This window comes from Mya arenaria, chromosome 8 (assembly GCF_026914265.1).
Source record: "Mya arenaria isolate MELC-2E11 chromosome 8, ASM2691426v1".
In the NCBI taxonomy this organism is placed as follows: domain Eukaryota; kingdom Metazoa; phylum Mollusca; class Bivalvia; order Myida; family Myidae; genus Mya; species Mya arenaria.
The window spans coordinates 62,881,397-62,896,754 of NC_069129.1; the positions used below are offsets into that span (position 1 = coordinate 62,881,397).

Sequence of the window (15,358 nt, forward strand, 5' to 3'; positions counted from 1 at the left end):
AACTAGGCTGTTATAACTAGGCTGTTAGCTGTTATAACTAGGCTGTTATAACTAGGCTGTTAGCTGTTATAACTAGGCTGTTATAACTAGGCTGTTATAACTATAACTTATTTTGGAGTGCCATTCTGTATAGTCTGTCCAATGCGCGAGCAAAAAGGCATTGCTGTAGGGTTTGATACATTATACAGAGTCCCGGCAGTACTAAATGATAGCAAAGAAGGTGCCTCGATTTGGCTCAGTGTCTGTTGCTACGGCATTTTTCATAATTAAATGTAACATTGTAGTCGTTTCAAGAATTCCGAGGTCGATCTTATTAGTTTTCATTGTATAAGTTTTTTGTTGTTTTTTTTTGTTGTTTTTTTGCTCTCCAATTTTTAACCGAGGCAGCTGCCTCAGTGTGCCTCAGTGTGGCTACGGCGCTGCATCTTCTACAGTAAAAATCCTTTTTTGACAGAACGGCGGAAATAGAACGTTTTCATACTGTTTTCAGCTATATTTAGACATAGTTTGAAAATTCTATACCAGCGAAAATGCTACACGCAATATTAAACTCTCAAATGTTGATAAAAAGTAAAAGTATACTTCAATATGGAGAAAATCTTCATCCGCCATCTTGATCGTTAAGCTAACGAGTGCCTCTTACCGGTCGTACGTTTATGAGCAAAATTAACGATAAAGCAGGTGCACGTTGTGTCTCTGAAACGGTGCCGATCGGTAATTTTGGTCGTACTACCAAAATCAGCTAACGATCGTCTCTGAAACGCACCCCAGTACCCTTCAGGGTCGAGCATGCTTTTCTCTGAAGGGATCTGTTGGTCTTATTTGACGTCGCACGTTACAAATGGTGGCAGCGTTGAAATGTTGACAACTGCAGAATCGGAGTTGCCTTACCTACGTGTTACCCAGACCAAGACTCTGGACGAGTCTTCTCGGAGGGAAAAGTAATGTAACGGTCCGCTGTAGGCGGCGTATGTGCGTTCATAGTATAATATTACGTTAAAGGCGGAAGTACGTTCATAGTGCGTATGTTTACTTGGTTGGTAATATGCAAATTAGCAAAGACCGGGCTCTGTGTAGATTGAGAATTTACTGTATATAAAGTCAAGTGGACCCTTCGGGGTCGATCATGCTTTTCTCTGAAGGGATCTGTTGGCCTTATTTGACGTCGCACGTTTCAAATAGTGGCAGCGTTGAAATGTTGACAACTGCAGTATCGGAGTTGCCTTACCCACGAGTTACCAAGACCAAGACTCGGGACGAGTCTTCTCGGAGGGACAAGTAATGTAACGGTCCGCTGTAGGCGGCGTATGTGCGCTCATAGTATAATATTCCGTTAAAGGCGGAAGTACGTTCATAGTTCGTATGTTTACTTGGTTGATAATATGCAAATTGGCAAAGCCCGGGCTCTATGTGGATTGAGTGAACCATTCAGGGTCGAGAATGCTTTTCTCTGAAGGGATCTGTTAGCCTTGTTTGACGTCGCACGTTACACATGCAACACTTTCATATATGTACGGTTCGTTTTAGGAAATACATTAAGTCTTATCGTATTGAACTGTTCCTTTTTCCATTTGGTAATGGTAGCTCTAGATTTATTTGCAAATACACGATGTGACTGTACATAAACGTAGGACAGTCAGCTTGATTCTTAGATTAACACTTTCAGTTCAGTTAACTTACGCAATGTTTTACGTCAATTAAGACGCTGAAATTTAAAGTCAAGTCAAGTAAAGTCAAACAGCGTTTATTCTTTCATACCATAATGTATGGAAAATTAGGTGTATACAATAGACATACATGGCATGGCGGCAGATACATGTTTCATTTTGATACCCAACATGTGTATCGGAAAGTCGTGAATTTGACTTAAAATCTAACTTGCTAGTACATATAAACTATGAGAATAGTTTGTCATATAAAGCATACATTATATGCGTTGGTTAATTAAATTTCTATCAAATGGCCACTTGAGAAATAAAGAACTATATTTTCTAATTCATAAGAAACATTCATTTATACTATATCACGCATACTCGTACACATACAAGTATTTCTTTGAATTAATCACAATATAAATAAGTTATACATTAAGTATATGTTAACAAGTACAAGAGAATCAAACAAAATAGTACACATATGCACATTTCCATATCAGTATATAGCTGCAACTGACTCGGTACTATAACCATCCAACAAGGCTCTTGTCGTTTTAATAGATTTGAAAAGGAATCGTTAAGCACTAACTGTTAAATAAATATTAGTTAACTTCTTGTTATAAACGTTCCTAGAAGTAGTTCGTGAATCTCAACTTAGGATGTGAAGGATTCCTATGAATTTCCCGTTGCTATAATTTGAATACTCTTCAAAGACGCAAGACCCCTTAGTTTACCTCCTATTTTCTAAGGGAGAACACTCGCGTAAATTTTGTTTTCATTAAATGGTACTTTTCATTTGTAAGAAGCTTCCGCAAAATGCACCGTCTGCAGCTGATTAGATAACGAAATAAACAAAAACATCTATGTTTCCCCAACAAAACAAAGAGCGAAACACTGGCCGGAGTGAGATGTGATGTTGTTATGCGAGGCACTTGTAGGAGGTCCTTTGGAAACGTGCGGACCACAACATCTACCCATATATAATACAAAATTTGCAAATGGAAAGTAATAAAAATATTATCGTTTGACAATTCACGTTTAACTATTAGTTAACAAAGAAAATGCCGATTTAGCTTAAATATACAATATTATGCTGTTTATCGTTAATCAATTCATGTTTCTATCCAAACCATTGGTCTGCTGTAGTAACACTACCAGTAACAATGCATATATCCGAATGAAATTATCCTTTCGTCGGGTTTCTTGGTTCGATTTGCATGTACCCAGCATGGTCAGATTTGCATGTACCCAGCATGGTCAGATTTGCATGTACCCAGCATGGTCAGATTTGCATGTACCCAGCATGGTCAGTTAGATTTAGATAAAACAGACTCCGCAAGGTGAAATGCAGAGCTAAAATGTAGCACATTCATGGTACATGTATATGTCATTTTCCCATTAATATAAATCTCACAACACAGACACATTGTATTCAAACGACAGCACAGCAAGAGTTTTGAAAATTAAAAACACATGCAAATGATAATAAACTGTTTAATTTTATTTTGATAAGCATGGACGTGTCAATTATATCAAACAAATACGATGGTGATATATGATATCTTTAATTCTTTACAAGAGTGTATCATAAACTAACTCTAACAGTAAACAGAAAATTATCTATTGAGTTAAATGATGGAGGCAATTTTGAACGATGGCAGAATAATTGTAGTACATGAGATGGGAAAATATTTCGAATAATCGTCATCAACTCTGAAATGAAAAGTTGAAACATGCACACAAAAGTGATAGTTGTGCATTAAACATGTAAGGTAAGTTATAGCAGAATAAGGGTGAGAACAACGGTGAACCCAGCTAGAATATTGGAGACTGCTACCCCCACGGCGCCGGCTGTTGGGCAATCATGGGTAAGGTTCGCTGAAGCACTGATACTCTCGTCAAGAATATATTCCGAGTACACATTCGTCCAAAATTTTTCCTGATTTCGAGCAATGGTCGCCCTGAAAATGGTATTAAATCGTTTTGATATGTTTACATCTAGTAAAAAACATAACGTTTGGATTAAACAAACCATAATGCTAATTGTAAGAAAGAAACTCTGCTTAAATATAGGCGAGATCAATCATAACTACAAATTGCATTCTTTTTAAAACGCGCTTATCTCCCCTGTTGTATTGTCGTTACTGAGAAATAATCAATAATGGCATGGACATCGGACACCTTTTCAGCTCAATGTCACCGCAACCTTCGTGCAAGCGTTCTTAAATTATAGAAAAAGCTCATCCCAACCTTGACCTTCTTATCTTATATCAATAGTGGTCAATTACTGACCATCTTCTTGTCATGACCAACTAGCAAACCAAGTATGAAGTTCCTGAGAACAGGTGTTCTGAAGTTTTTTCGTCTCAATGTCTCCGCGACCTTGACCTTTGACCTACTTATCTCAAAAACAATAGTAATCATTCCCTTCATGACCAACTTGCATTTCAAGGATTGAATTCCTGGACCCAAAGAATCTTCAGTTATTAAACGGAAACCGTTTTTTTCCCGAACGTCAAAGCGACCTTTATCTTTGACCTTCTGGTCTCAAATTAAAAAGGGGTCATACCAAGAATGAAGTTCCTGGACGGAAACGTTCCCAATTTATTGAATAAAAAACGTGTTTTTTACCTCAAATGTCACCGTGACCTCGAAATAAATAAGCACCAGCTGTCTAACTGACCGATCGACTGACCGACCGACTGACTGACTGACTTAAAGGGCAAAACAATATGTCTTCCCATTAATGGGAGAGGCATAATGACTATAAGCCTTACAATAAGAAAAAATAATGCATCACCATATATAACCGTAAGATTGTTTTCCATACGCTTTTCACGTTTCCATGGATCTGTTGTGTAACGATAGTTCACTGAGCATCGCTTATGATATCTAAACTATGACAAACATTAATATCTTCGGACAATGCAACAATCGAAACCGCAATGACCACCTCAAAGAGGGTATTGCAATACCTCAACGAATTCTTTGGAAAATAGAGCCATCAAATCGAGACATATATATTCTGTACATACCTGATATAGAGGTGACCACTAGACTGGCTTGGTGCGGTCCAGCTAAATGTGCGGTTGTAGATGTGAAGGTGTGAATAGTGACGAAGGGCACTCTAGAGGCAACACACAAAGAACTATACTTTTATGAATATCGAAAAGAAACTATTTAACTTAATATAGGTATAATTGTTGTTATCTGGCCAATATATCTGAACTAACATAAATAGACTATCCTTGATATACAATACATAAGCAATGAGCATAATGTAACAGTTTCAATATACTCTTCTAACAATGATGCACCATATTTGTCAAATAATACTAAATTTCGTAAAAAAATACATTATCATTGAAGATGATATGTTGTGAAATGTGTATATTTAGTAATCAAACCTCACCCCATCTCTGCCAAAACAGCTAAAAGGCTTTAAAAACTCGTCCTGGTCTGGTACAGAAAAAGTACCAATGGATTTCACTTCACACGTCACAGGCCTCATTTGTATCAAAACGCCTTCCATAAAGTAGTCCCCATACATCTCTTGCGATGTGTTCAGATACACTGAAATTACAAATGTGCTATAAACTCTATGTTAAGATTTTACGATTTTTTTTGAGATAGCAGTTGTTTTATGTCCTATAGTCCTGAGCCATGGTGTTAGTCCCCACATCATTCCTCCGTACACTTAAAATCATTTACATTTCTGTTCGGAGAAAAGGGCGCAAGTCAAAAGGTTACGCCCCCTATGTGACGGCCCTCTAACGTCGAATCATGTATCCGCCCCTGGTAACACAAGTGAAACAACTGGAACAATCTCAGTGGCAAACAATAAAACAATACACGACGGACACGCAACGTCACACAACACCATCCATTGAACAAAAAACAAACATACCGGGAAAATGCAAGTAATGAATTTACGCTGTATCTGTCTTTCATGAGGTTGAGCCCCCCTCCCCAAAAAATAAAAATAAAAAATAAAAAAAATAAATAAATAAAATAAACAAAAACAACAGCAACTAACAAAACGAAAAAAAATTCACACCCAAACAAAAACAAAAAACGCCAATTTTTTATTTGTTAATTAGGTAACAAACTTATTTAAATGATTGTTTTATTTATGAATACAGCCATGTATATCTTGCGGCCAATTCTACGGAGGTCGGAAAGATAGTTGACACTTTAAGATTAAATCTGCTGCAATAATTTTGATATGGAATATGTATTGATCGACCAGTGTTATCATTGTTAGGGCAAATAACTAATATCCGTATTCTGCATCACATTATAACAGTTATTTCCCTTTTCCGTATCAATTAATGAACTATCATTATCGGATCGCGTGTCAATACTTTTCATCTCATAATGATCCTCCTACGCGGTCTAATTTTAGACCACCTTTTTTCCTAATCAATTCATGAGCTATTTACATCAAAGCTGTATTCGTCAATACATTTTCCATCACCTTCATATAACCGCGCGAAAAACATGGCTTTCTATATATACATATATAACAAATATTTTCATGAGTTTGTTACTCACGCATTTTTATTTGGGGTGGGGGGGGGGGGTACCTCAACCTTACGAAATGATGGTAAAGCGAACATTTCATGCACTTGGAGTTTATAAAGTCGGTTTTTTGTACACTTAGAACCTTTTGTTATAGATAAAAAGTCTACGTAAGGATGAGCATTTTTAGATACCTTCAATTCTTTCTCCTGGGCTGTATGTATTCTTAGTCAAATTGAAGCTGAACGGGGAAGCATCAGTGCTCGCTTGAAAACCGTGACCCGTTGGAAACATGTCACCACATGCCTCCAGTGGAGGGCCCAAACTGTAGCCATGGCAACATGATATGCCAGCGAGGACAGCGATAAATGTTGCAAACTTCATAGTTTTTCCAAAGGGCAACCTGAAAAAAGACAGATAACGTATATACAGCCTTGTTGATGCTAATCCTTGTGTGAGAGCATTGTCCATGATGTTTCCTGTGTGGTAGCATTATTTATACTGAGCCCCGTGTGGTAGCATTATTTATATTGATCTCTGTGTGAGAGCATTATTTAAACTGATCCCCGTGTGATAGCATTATTTATACTGATCTCTGTGTGAGAGCATTATTTAAACTGATTCCCGTATGATAGCATTATTTATACTGATCCCTGTGTAAGAGCATTATTTATACTGATCCCTGTGTGGTAGCATTATTTATACTGATCCCTGTTTGAGAGCATTATCTATACTGATCCCTGTGTGAGAGCAATATTTGAACTGATCACTGTGCGAGAGCACTATCTATACAGATCCCTGTGTGAGAGCATTATTTATACTGATCCCTGTGTTGGAGCATTATCTATACTGATCCCTGTGTGAGAGCATTATCTATACTGATCCCTGTGTTAGAGCATTATCTATACTGATCCCTGTGTGAGAGCATTATTTATACTGACCCCTGTGTTAGAGCATTATCTATACAGATCCCTGTGTGAGAGCATTATTTATACTGATCCCTGTGTTAGAGCATTATCTATACTGATCCCTGTGTGAGAGCATTATCTATACTGATCCCTGTGTGAGAGCATTATTTATACTGACCCCTGTGTTAAAGCATTATCTATACTGATCCCTGTGTTAGAGCATTATCTATACTGATCCCTGTGTTAGAGCATTATCTATACAGATCCCTGTGTGAGAGCATTATCTATACTGATCCCTGTGTTAGAGCATTATCTATACTGATCCCTGTGTTAGAGCATTATCTATACTGGTCCCTGTGTGAGAGCATTATTTATACTGATCCCTGTGTGATAGCATTATTTATACTGATCCCTGTGTGAGAGCATTATTTATACTGATCCCTGTGTGGAAGCATTATCTATACTGATTCCCGTGTGGTAGCATTATTTATACTGATCTCTGTATGGTAGCATTATCTAAACTGATCTCAGTGTGACAGCATTATCTATACTGATCCCTGTGTGAGAGCATTATCTATACTGGTCCCTGTGTGAGAGCATTATCTATACTGATCCCTGTGTGAGAGCATTATTTATACTGATACCTGTGTGGTAGCATTATTTATACTGATTCCCGTGTGGTAGCATTATTTATACTGATCCCTGTTAGGTAGCATTATCTAAACTGATCTCTGTGTGACAGCATTATCTATACTGATTCCTGTGTGAGAGCATTATCTATACTGATCCCTGTGTAAGAGCATTATCTATACTGGTCCCTGTGTGAGCCCGTGCGGTAGCATTATTTGTACTGATCCCTGTGTAAGAGCATTAATTGTACTAATCCCTGTGTTACAGCATTATTTGTACTGATCCCAGTGTAAGAGCATTATTTATACGGATCCCTGTGTGAGAACATTCCTTATACTGATCCCTGTGTAAGAGCATTATTTATACTGATCCATGTGTAAGAGCATTATTTATACTGACCCCTGTATGAAAACATTTCTTATACTGATCTCTGTGTGAGAGCATTATTTATACTGATCCCTGTGTTACAGCATTATTTATACTGATCTCTGTGTAAGAGCATTATTTATACTGATCCCTGTGTAAGAGCATTATTTATACTGATCCCTGCATGAGAACATTTCTTATACTGATCCCTGTGTGAGAGCATTATTTATACTGACCCCTGTGTAAGAGTATTATTTATACTGATCCCTGTGTAAGAGCATTTTTTATACTGATCCCTGTATGAAAAACATTCCTTATACTGACCTCTGTGTGAGAGCATTATTTAAACTGACCCCTGTGTAACAGCATTATTTATACTGATCCCTGTGTGAGATCATTGTTCATACTGATCCCTGTGTGGTAGCATTATTTATACTAACCCCTGTGTGGTAGCATTATTTATACTGATCTCTGTACGAGAGCATTATTTATACTGACCCCTATGTAACAGCATTATTTATACTGATCCCTGTGTCATGTAGAGCATTATTTATACTGAGCCCTGTGTAACAGCATTATCCATACTGATCCCTGTGTGTGTGCATTGTTCGTGGTGACCCTTGTCACAGGAAACATAGCACATGCCTTCCAAGACTTAAACTATATCAATATCAATATGAGACCGATGTATCAATCAGTGAAATCAAGTAAAAAATGGCGAGAGGTTGTAAAGCCCGGCATTGCACGTATCATTGGACTATAACAGCGTATTTCTGTCTTTAAAATCGAGCCAAAATGTAATGACAAAGGTACTCGTATGTTTCCCCTGTTCCAGAAAATCGTTATTGTTACAGTATATAGTCAGATAACGACCGGTGTTGTAGTGTAGATTTGTATAAAGGAAATGTTGACCTCTTACAATATAGCAGAAACAATTGGTACACACACTCCTACGCACAGGGTACAGAAGGTAGAAAATTCAGCTCTCTATGAGCTTACCAAATAATGCTCACACTGAGCCAATTTCTGACCACTGTGCGCAAGAGTGCACATGCCAACAGCAGTTCTGAATTAGCACACTGTGTACTTGTGAGACGTTCCGAAAATAATAATTGATAAAAACATAAAGTACTGATAAAATGCGCCCAGGTCTAAAATTAATTCATTGAAGCCTATATAAATATTAAGTGAGAATTATGATTTAGTAATACATTTAGTAAGTTATTATTTTAGGTCTTTTACACAATTTATTCAGCAGACCGAAAGCAAACTAGTTAAATCAGACATAAACATGGTGTTTCAAACATTTCAGTCCTTTGTAGAAACAGTTTGTAGAAAAAGTCAGAAGAATGTGTGACAGAATAATTAGAGTTGTATTGGTAACAACTTCCTTCATTTGCTCTTTTTATTTGTCAATTATTTTCTGTCAAACCCTGCCAAATTAAGTTTGGCGTAAATATGACATACCAACATGGTTAATTGACCCCGCCTCCAGACATGGGGCAAGTTTACCCAAGTTTATATGCACATATTTGACACTGAGGTAATATATTATTATTATTATTATTATTATTATTATTATTATTATTATTATTATTATTATTATTATTATTATTGTTTGTTTGTTTGTTTGTTTGTTTGTTACACACTACTTTCTTTGTTAAGTAAGCTGAAATAATTTAATAAAAAATCTAGCTTTCATCATGACAAATATGATATTAATATTTAATAATTAGTTGTTAGTCCATCCTCACTATGAGGTGTAAGTGAAATGTTAGTGTTATGTGAAAGTATGCCAAGTTTTATGTTAAAATATTGATTATCAGTTCTTTGTCTGAGATTCAAAACCTATCATGTTATCGTTGTATATGTTTAATTGAGTATATAATATCTACCATGTACTGATGAACACTTTATGTTCAAGATACTTAATAAATAAGTCGAATCTTGAATCTTGATATCAACTTTAATAAAAAAAAAAAAAAAAAAAAAAAATGTTAACCATTAAAGTAATATGTAAATGCGCTGACAACTATTGATTTAGGTCTCAGAAATGGCTATAACGAACCAAACAAGTGAATCAGTGGCATTAAAAGCTCACAAAAACAGTTTGTAATTGTTTGAGAAGAATAAATGTGGTGATATTCTCTCTGAATGCTAGACTCATCGATATTATTGGGAAGACATGCAAATAGATCAGTTCTCAATTGCACTTTATAGATAGATATACGTATCTATATAAAACCAAAACTCCTTGTTTTAGTGTTTTTTTTTTATGTTTTATCTTACCCTTATTATTGTTTTTCTCGAATATATAAATTTTGAACGTTTTATCAGAAGACAAAAACTCTTCGTTTAATAAATATCTCCGTGGTGGTCCTTTTTTGATTATGCCTGCTGAAGGTTAAGGCCATTTATTGAATATCGAAATAGATATATGGATCTTCAAAAAACCACATTAGTGGTTTATGGTAGGTCACTAGTGTGTCATACAGCGCCGTTGGCAAACAAGGCTGTGATAATTAAAGATGCACTTTATTCCCAATAAAGCAGTACCACATTTACTACATTTTATTTTAATTTTCCGAAAAAGATGAATAAATATCGAAATCAATGGTTTCTTAAGAAGGATACCGTGTTTAGTTTGAAAGGAATGTGCAGTATACACACGGTATTTCTACCTAAGAGACGAAAGTTGATCACTATTATCCTTCAGCACTCGTCATTTAATATTTCTGCGTTTTCAGGTATTAAGTACACGGTTGCAATCTAGATATCAGTAATCAATATTTTCGATAATTTTTTATCTAATAAATGGTTTAAGGTTTATCATTCAAAGTGTATGCTTGTTAAGTATGTGTATGTTTTGATTTTAAATACGAGTGGCGATTGCATTGGAGATACCTCATCATTAGTAAGTACATGTATAATAATCTGTTTTAGCTAAAAAAAATGTCATATATGGCATATAATATCTCATTGGTCCTGAAAGCCGTCGACGAAGAGCAATTTTTATCATATTCAATGAGTTTTTTTTGTACCATCCTGGTCTTAAAGCTGCACTCTCACGAATTGAACGTGTCGACAACTTTTTTTTTGTCTTGGAAAGAGCATTTTTTTGCAAAAATACATGGAAACCAGTGATATAAGACTGCTGACAACAAATGATCGCAGATTTGTATATTTAAGTTAAAAAATAATGTTTTATACATTTTTCTTAAACCGTAAGTAACAGTTTAAGCCATAAAACATTGATTTTCGAACGGAAATGTGCAAATCTGCGATCTGATCTTTTGTCAGCAATCTTTTATCATTGGATTGCAGATATTTACGCAAACATCTGCTCTTTCCAAAACAAAACATAAAAACAGTTGTAATTACGGTAAATCTATGAGAGTGCAGCTTTAATATATAGAATGTCATTCTTTTGATAAATACAAAATCGTTTAGGTTCTAAGTTTTCTCTTCTTACTCTGTTTGGTTTGCAATGACGTGAATTTGAATAGGAACCAATCTATTGTCATTTTCGAAATCACAGAAACTAGCGTTCAGCATTCAGCAAAAAAAAAACGTTTTTATAAAGCGTCATTATTTACGTTACTCATTTTCGAGTAAAGCAATATTTGATTTGAAGTTCTATTGCAAACACTGAAGATTTGAGAGCTCATTGAAAATATCGTGTTTTTTGCGGAAAATAATTTTACATATTTGCACACGAAATCACTTTTATCTGTCTGTCTTAACATAATTCAGCCATTTAATGATATTAATAACAAACATGCAAAAAGTACTTACAGCATTGTCCTTCCATACTTTTACCGAACATTTAAAAGTCCATTTTTTTTCAATTCACAGTTCAATTATTAGGAAACAAAATTGGTAAAACAACATTTATTTCGGTAGGTTTGAGTAAAAACCGGGTTGACTAATAAAGTTCACAGAGTACTAAATGATTTCCCAAAATATTCCATAGACAACTGACCAATTTGCACGCGATTTAACACTGATTTCTAGAGCTTCACGACCCCAAACACCATATATGGGGACAAAGTTCCCCGTGTATACTAAACACTAAGAATCGATAGAAAAAAAGTAACGTTTCTTATAAAAAAAATAGTTGAACGTAACCACTGTGTATATAAGGTGACGGAATCCGGTGTAGGTGTACAAATAATGCAGTGAAAATGTAAACAAAAAGGTAGATCAAGTAGCTCCACCATGTTCAGCCTGTTTTTAGAAATCATAAACCATACAGCTTTAAAACATATAAATATGGTAGGTAGTCAATGGTTTGAGATGGAATAACCATGTTCTGATTCACGTGCATGTGTTAATTAAAAGAGATAAGGTATGTAACAATGAGAAGACGCTATCGAATTTGTGTAATTTGCGCTTAATCAATCTTGGCATCTTCAAAATAAATTGTCATAAAAAAAACACATGTTGACAAACGCGTTATTGAATATGATCAGATATTTGATGGCAGAAAGTCATATTGACCTCGCCAATGATTGTATATTATTACATACGTAACTTCAATTCTATGTTGTATATATTGTACTTATATAAAATTGTTTTTGCATAGTTTAATTAATACATAAGACGTGAGAAACCTAGTAGATACACCTGCCTGATAAACAATACAGATGTGTTTCTCAGCTCATGAAAGTTTTTGTATATGTTTTACTTTTACTGTATAATGTAGAATTGTTACATCGCATTTACATCATATTTATCATTTTTAAATAAGTTGCGTCGTATATTTTTATATAAGCCTAGAATCTCTTAATAGTTCACTACTATCAATAATATATGTCGAACATTTATATGTTTTAAACAAATATAGCCAAACGTTCACTTTTATTATAATGTATGAAACACAACTTACTGATATTAAATAAATGTTGAATCCTTCTGGCAAAAAGCACGAACAAATCAAGCTTCAGTTAAAATGACTGGTTCAATCCACCGCTGCATTTATATTAATGTTGGCGATCACGTGAGTGTAGCCTACAATTTCGTTGGCTCAACGAATATATTTATACATACATGTATTAGGTACAATGAGCAATTCTTTTGGCGTGATTTAAACTTCAAAGGCTTTTGTCTAATCATTAATACAGTATTGGTAATAAGAATCGCTGAGATTATTCTGTTTTTAACATAATAATGAAATAAAATGTTATTTACCTAATGCGACATGATTCAATAACGTACTTTAAACAAACTTTAAAGCTTTTGTGCGTGATTTGTCTCATATTCCCCGTGAATACGTCCACCGATCAACATGGGAAACAAAATCGGGTGTTTAAACGTGAGGATGATATAATAGTACTTATTTTCTTCCAGTAAGTTATAATTTCACGGACCGTTTTAAGGCGTTCACCCTACTACTGAAAACATATTTGGTGTGCGTGTGTGTGTGTGTGTTTGTGAGAGAGAAAGAGAGAGAGAGAGCGTGTGTGCGCGCGTGTGCGTTAGAGCGTGGGTGCGTGTGTGTGTGTGCGTGCGTGCGTGCGTACGTGCGTGCGTCAGTGCGTGCGTAAGTGTGTTTTAATATGATGTTTGCTTTATGTGATGTATGACGTTGAGCATTCACTAGGCTTTAATCCGAGTGTCTCTAAAGAAAACAGGCTTGATAACAAGGCATACGCGGATTGCACCAGGTTGCTACACGACATACGTGGATTTCACCACGTTGCTACAAGGCATACGCGGATTGCATCAGGTTGCTACACGACATACGTGGATTTCACCAGGTTGCTACAAGGCATACGCAGATTGCACCAGGTTGCTACACGACATACGCGGATTTCACCAGGTTGCTACAAGGCATACGCGGGTGCACCAGGTTGCTACACGACATACGCGGATTGCACCAGGTTGCTACACGACATACGCGGATTTCACCAGGTTGCTACACGACATACGCGGATTGCACCAGGTTGCGATAAGACATACGCGGATTGCACCAGGCTTGCTACAAGATATACGCGGATTGTGCCAGGTTTGCTACCCGACATACGCAGATTGTACCAAGTTGCTACAAGACATACGCGGATTGCACCGGGTTGCTATAAGACATACGCGGATTTCACCAGATTGCTACACGACATACGCGGATTGCACCAGGTTCCTACAGGACATGCGCGGATTGCACCAGGTTGCTACAAGACATACGCAGATTGCACCAGGTTGCTACAAGACATACGCGGATTGCACCAGGCTTGTTACAAGACATACGCGGATTGCACCAGGCTTGCTACAAGACATACGCGGATTGCACCAGGTTTGCTACAATACATACGCGGATTTCACCAGGTTTCCTACAAGACATACGCCGATTGCACCAGGTTGCTACAAGACAAACGCGGATTGCAACAGCTTGCTACAAGACATACGCGGATTGCACCAGGCTTGCTACAAGACATACGCGGATTTCACCAGGTTGCTACAAGACATACGCGGATTGCACCAGGTTGCTACATGACATACGCGGATTTCACCAGGTTGCTACACGACATACGCGAATTGCACTAGGCAGCTACAAGACAAATGCGGATTGCACCAGGCTTGCTACAAGACAACCGCGGATTTTACCAGGTTGCTACAAGACATACGCGGATTGCACCAGGTTGCTACATGACATACGCGGAATCACCAGGTTGCTACACGACATACGCGAATTGCACTAGGCAGCTACAAGACAAATGCGGATTGCACCAGGCTTGCTACAAGACAACCGCGGATTTTACCATGTTGCTATACGACATACGCGAATTACACCAGGTTGCTACAAGACAAACTCGGATTGTAACAGTTTGATACACGACATACGCGGATTGCACCAGGTTGCTACACGACATACGCGGATTGCAACAGGTTGCTACAAGACATACGCGGATTTCACCAGGTTGCTACACGATATACGCGAATTGCACTAGGCTGCTACAAGACAAATGCGGATTGCACCAGGCTTACTACAAGACATACGCGGATTGCACCAGGCTTGCTACAAGACATACGCGGATTTCACCAGGTTGCTATACGACATACGCGAATTGCACCAGGTTGCTACAAGACAAACTCGGATTGTAACAGGTGGCTACACGACATACGCGGATTGCAATAGGTTTGCTACAAGACATACGCGGATTGCACCAGGTTGCTACACGACATACGCCGATTGCACCAGGTTGCTACAAGACAAACTCGGATTTCACCAGGTTGCTACACGACATACGCGGATTGTACCATGTTGCTACAAGACATACGCGG

At 37.0% G+C, this 15,358-nt stretch overlaps 1 protein-coding gene across 1 annotated transcript; it reads right to left on the reverse strand.

Annotated features, from left to right (window-relative positions):
• Positions 1-1,728: 1,728 nt before the first annotated feature.
• LOC128243586 (putative defense protein Hdd11) lies at positions 1,729-13,068 on the reverse strand. The gene is made up of 5 exons (XM_052961437.1): positions 12,969-13,068; positions 6,371-6,579; positions 5,068-5,228; positions 4,691-4,782; positions 1,729-3,616 (listed from the first exon to the last, which is right to left on the reverse strand). The coding sequence occupies exons 2-5, from the start codon at positions 6,558-6,560 to the stop codon at positions 3,433-3,435; spliced, it is 627 nt and encodes a 208-aa protein (XP_052817397.1). The 5' UTR covers positions 6,561-6,579; positions 12,969-13,068; the 3' UTR covers positions 1,729-3,432.
• Positions 13,069-15,358: the final 2,290 nt, after the last annotated feature.

Excerpts from the sequence above, each read along its gene's own strand:
- LOC128243586 (XM_052961437.1), bottom strand. The coding sequence starts at position 6,560 with ATGAAGTTTGCAACATTTATCGCTGTCCTCGCTGGCATATCATGTTGC. Across the intron at positions 5,229-6,370 it reads CCCAGGAGAAAGAATTGAAG|TGTATCTGAACACATCGCAA; the intron begins GTATCTAAAAAT and ends TTGTAATTTCAG. Across the intron at positions 4,783-5,067 it reads GCTGTTTTGGCAGAGATGGG|AGTGCCCTTCGTCACTATTC; the intron begins GTGAGGTTTGAT and ends TGTTGCCTCTAG.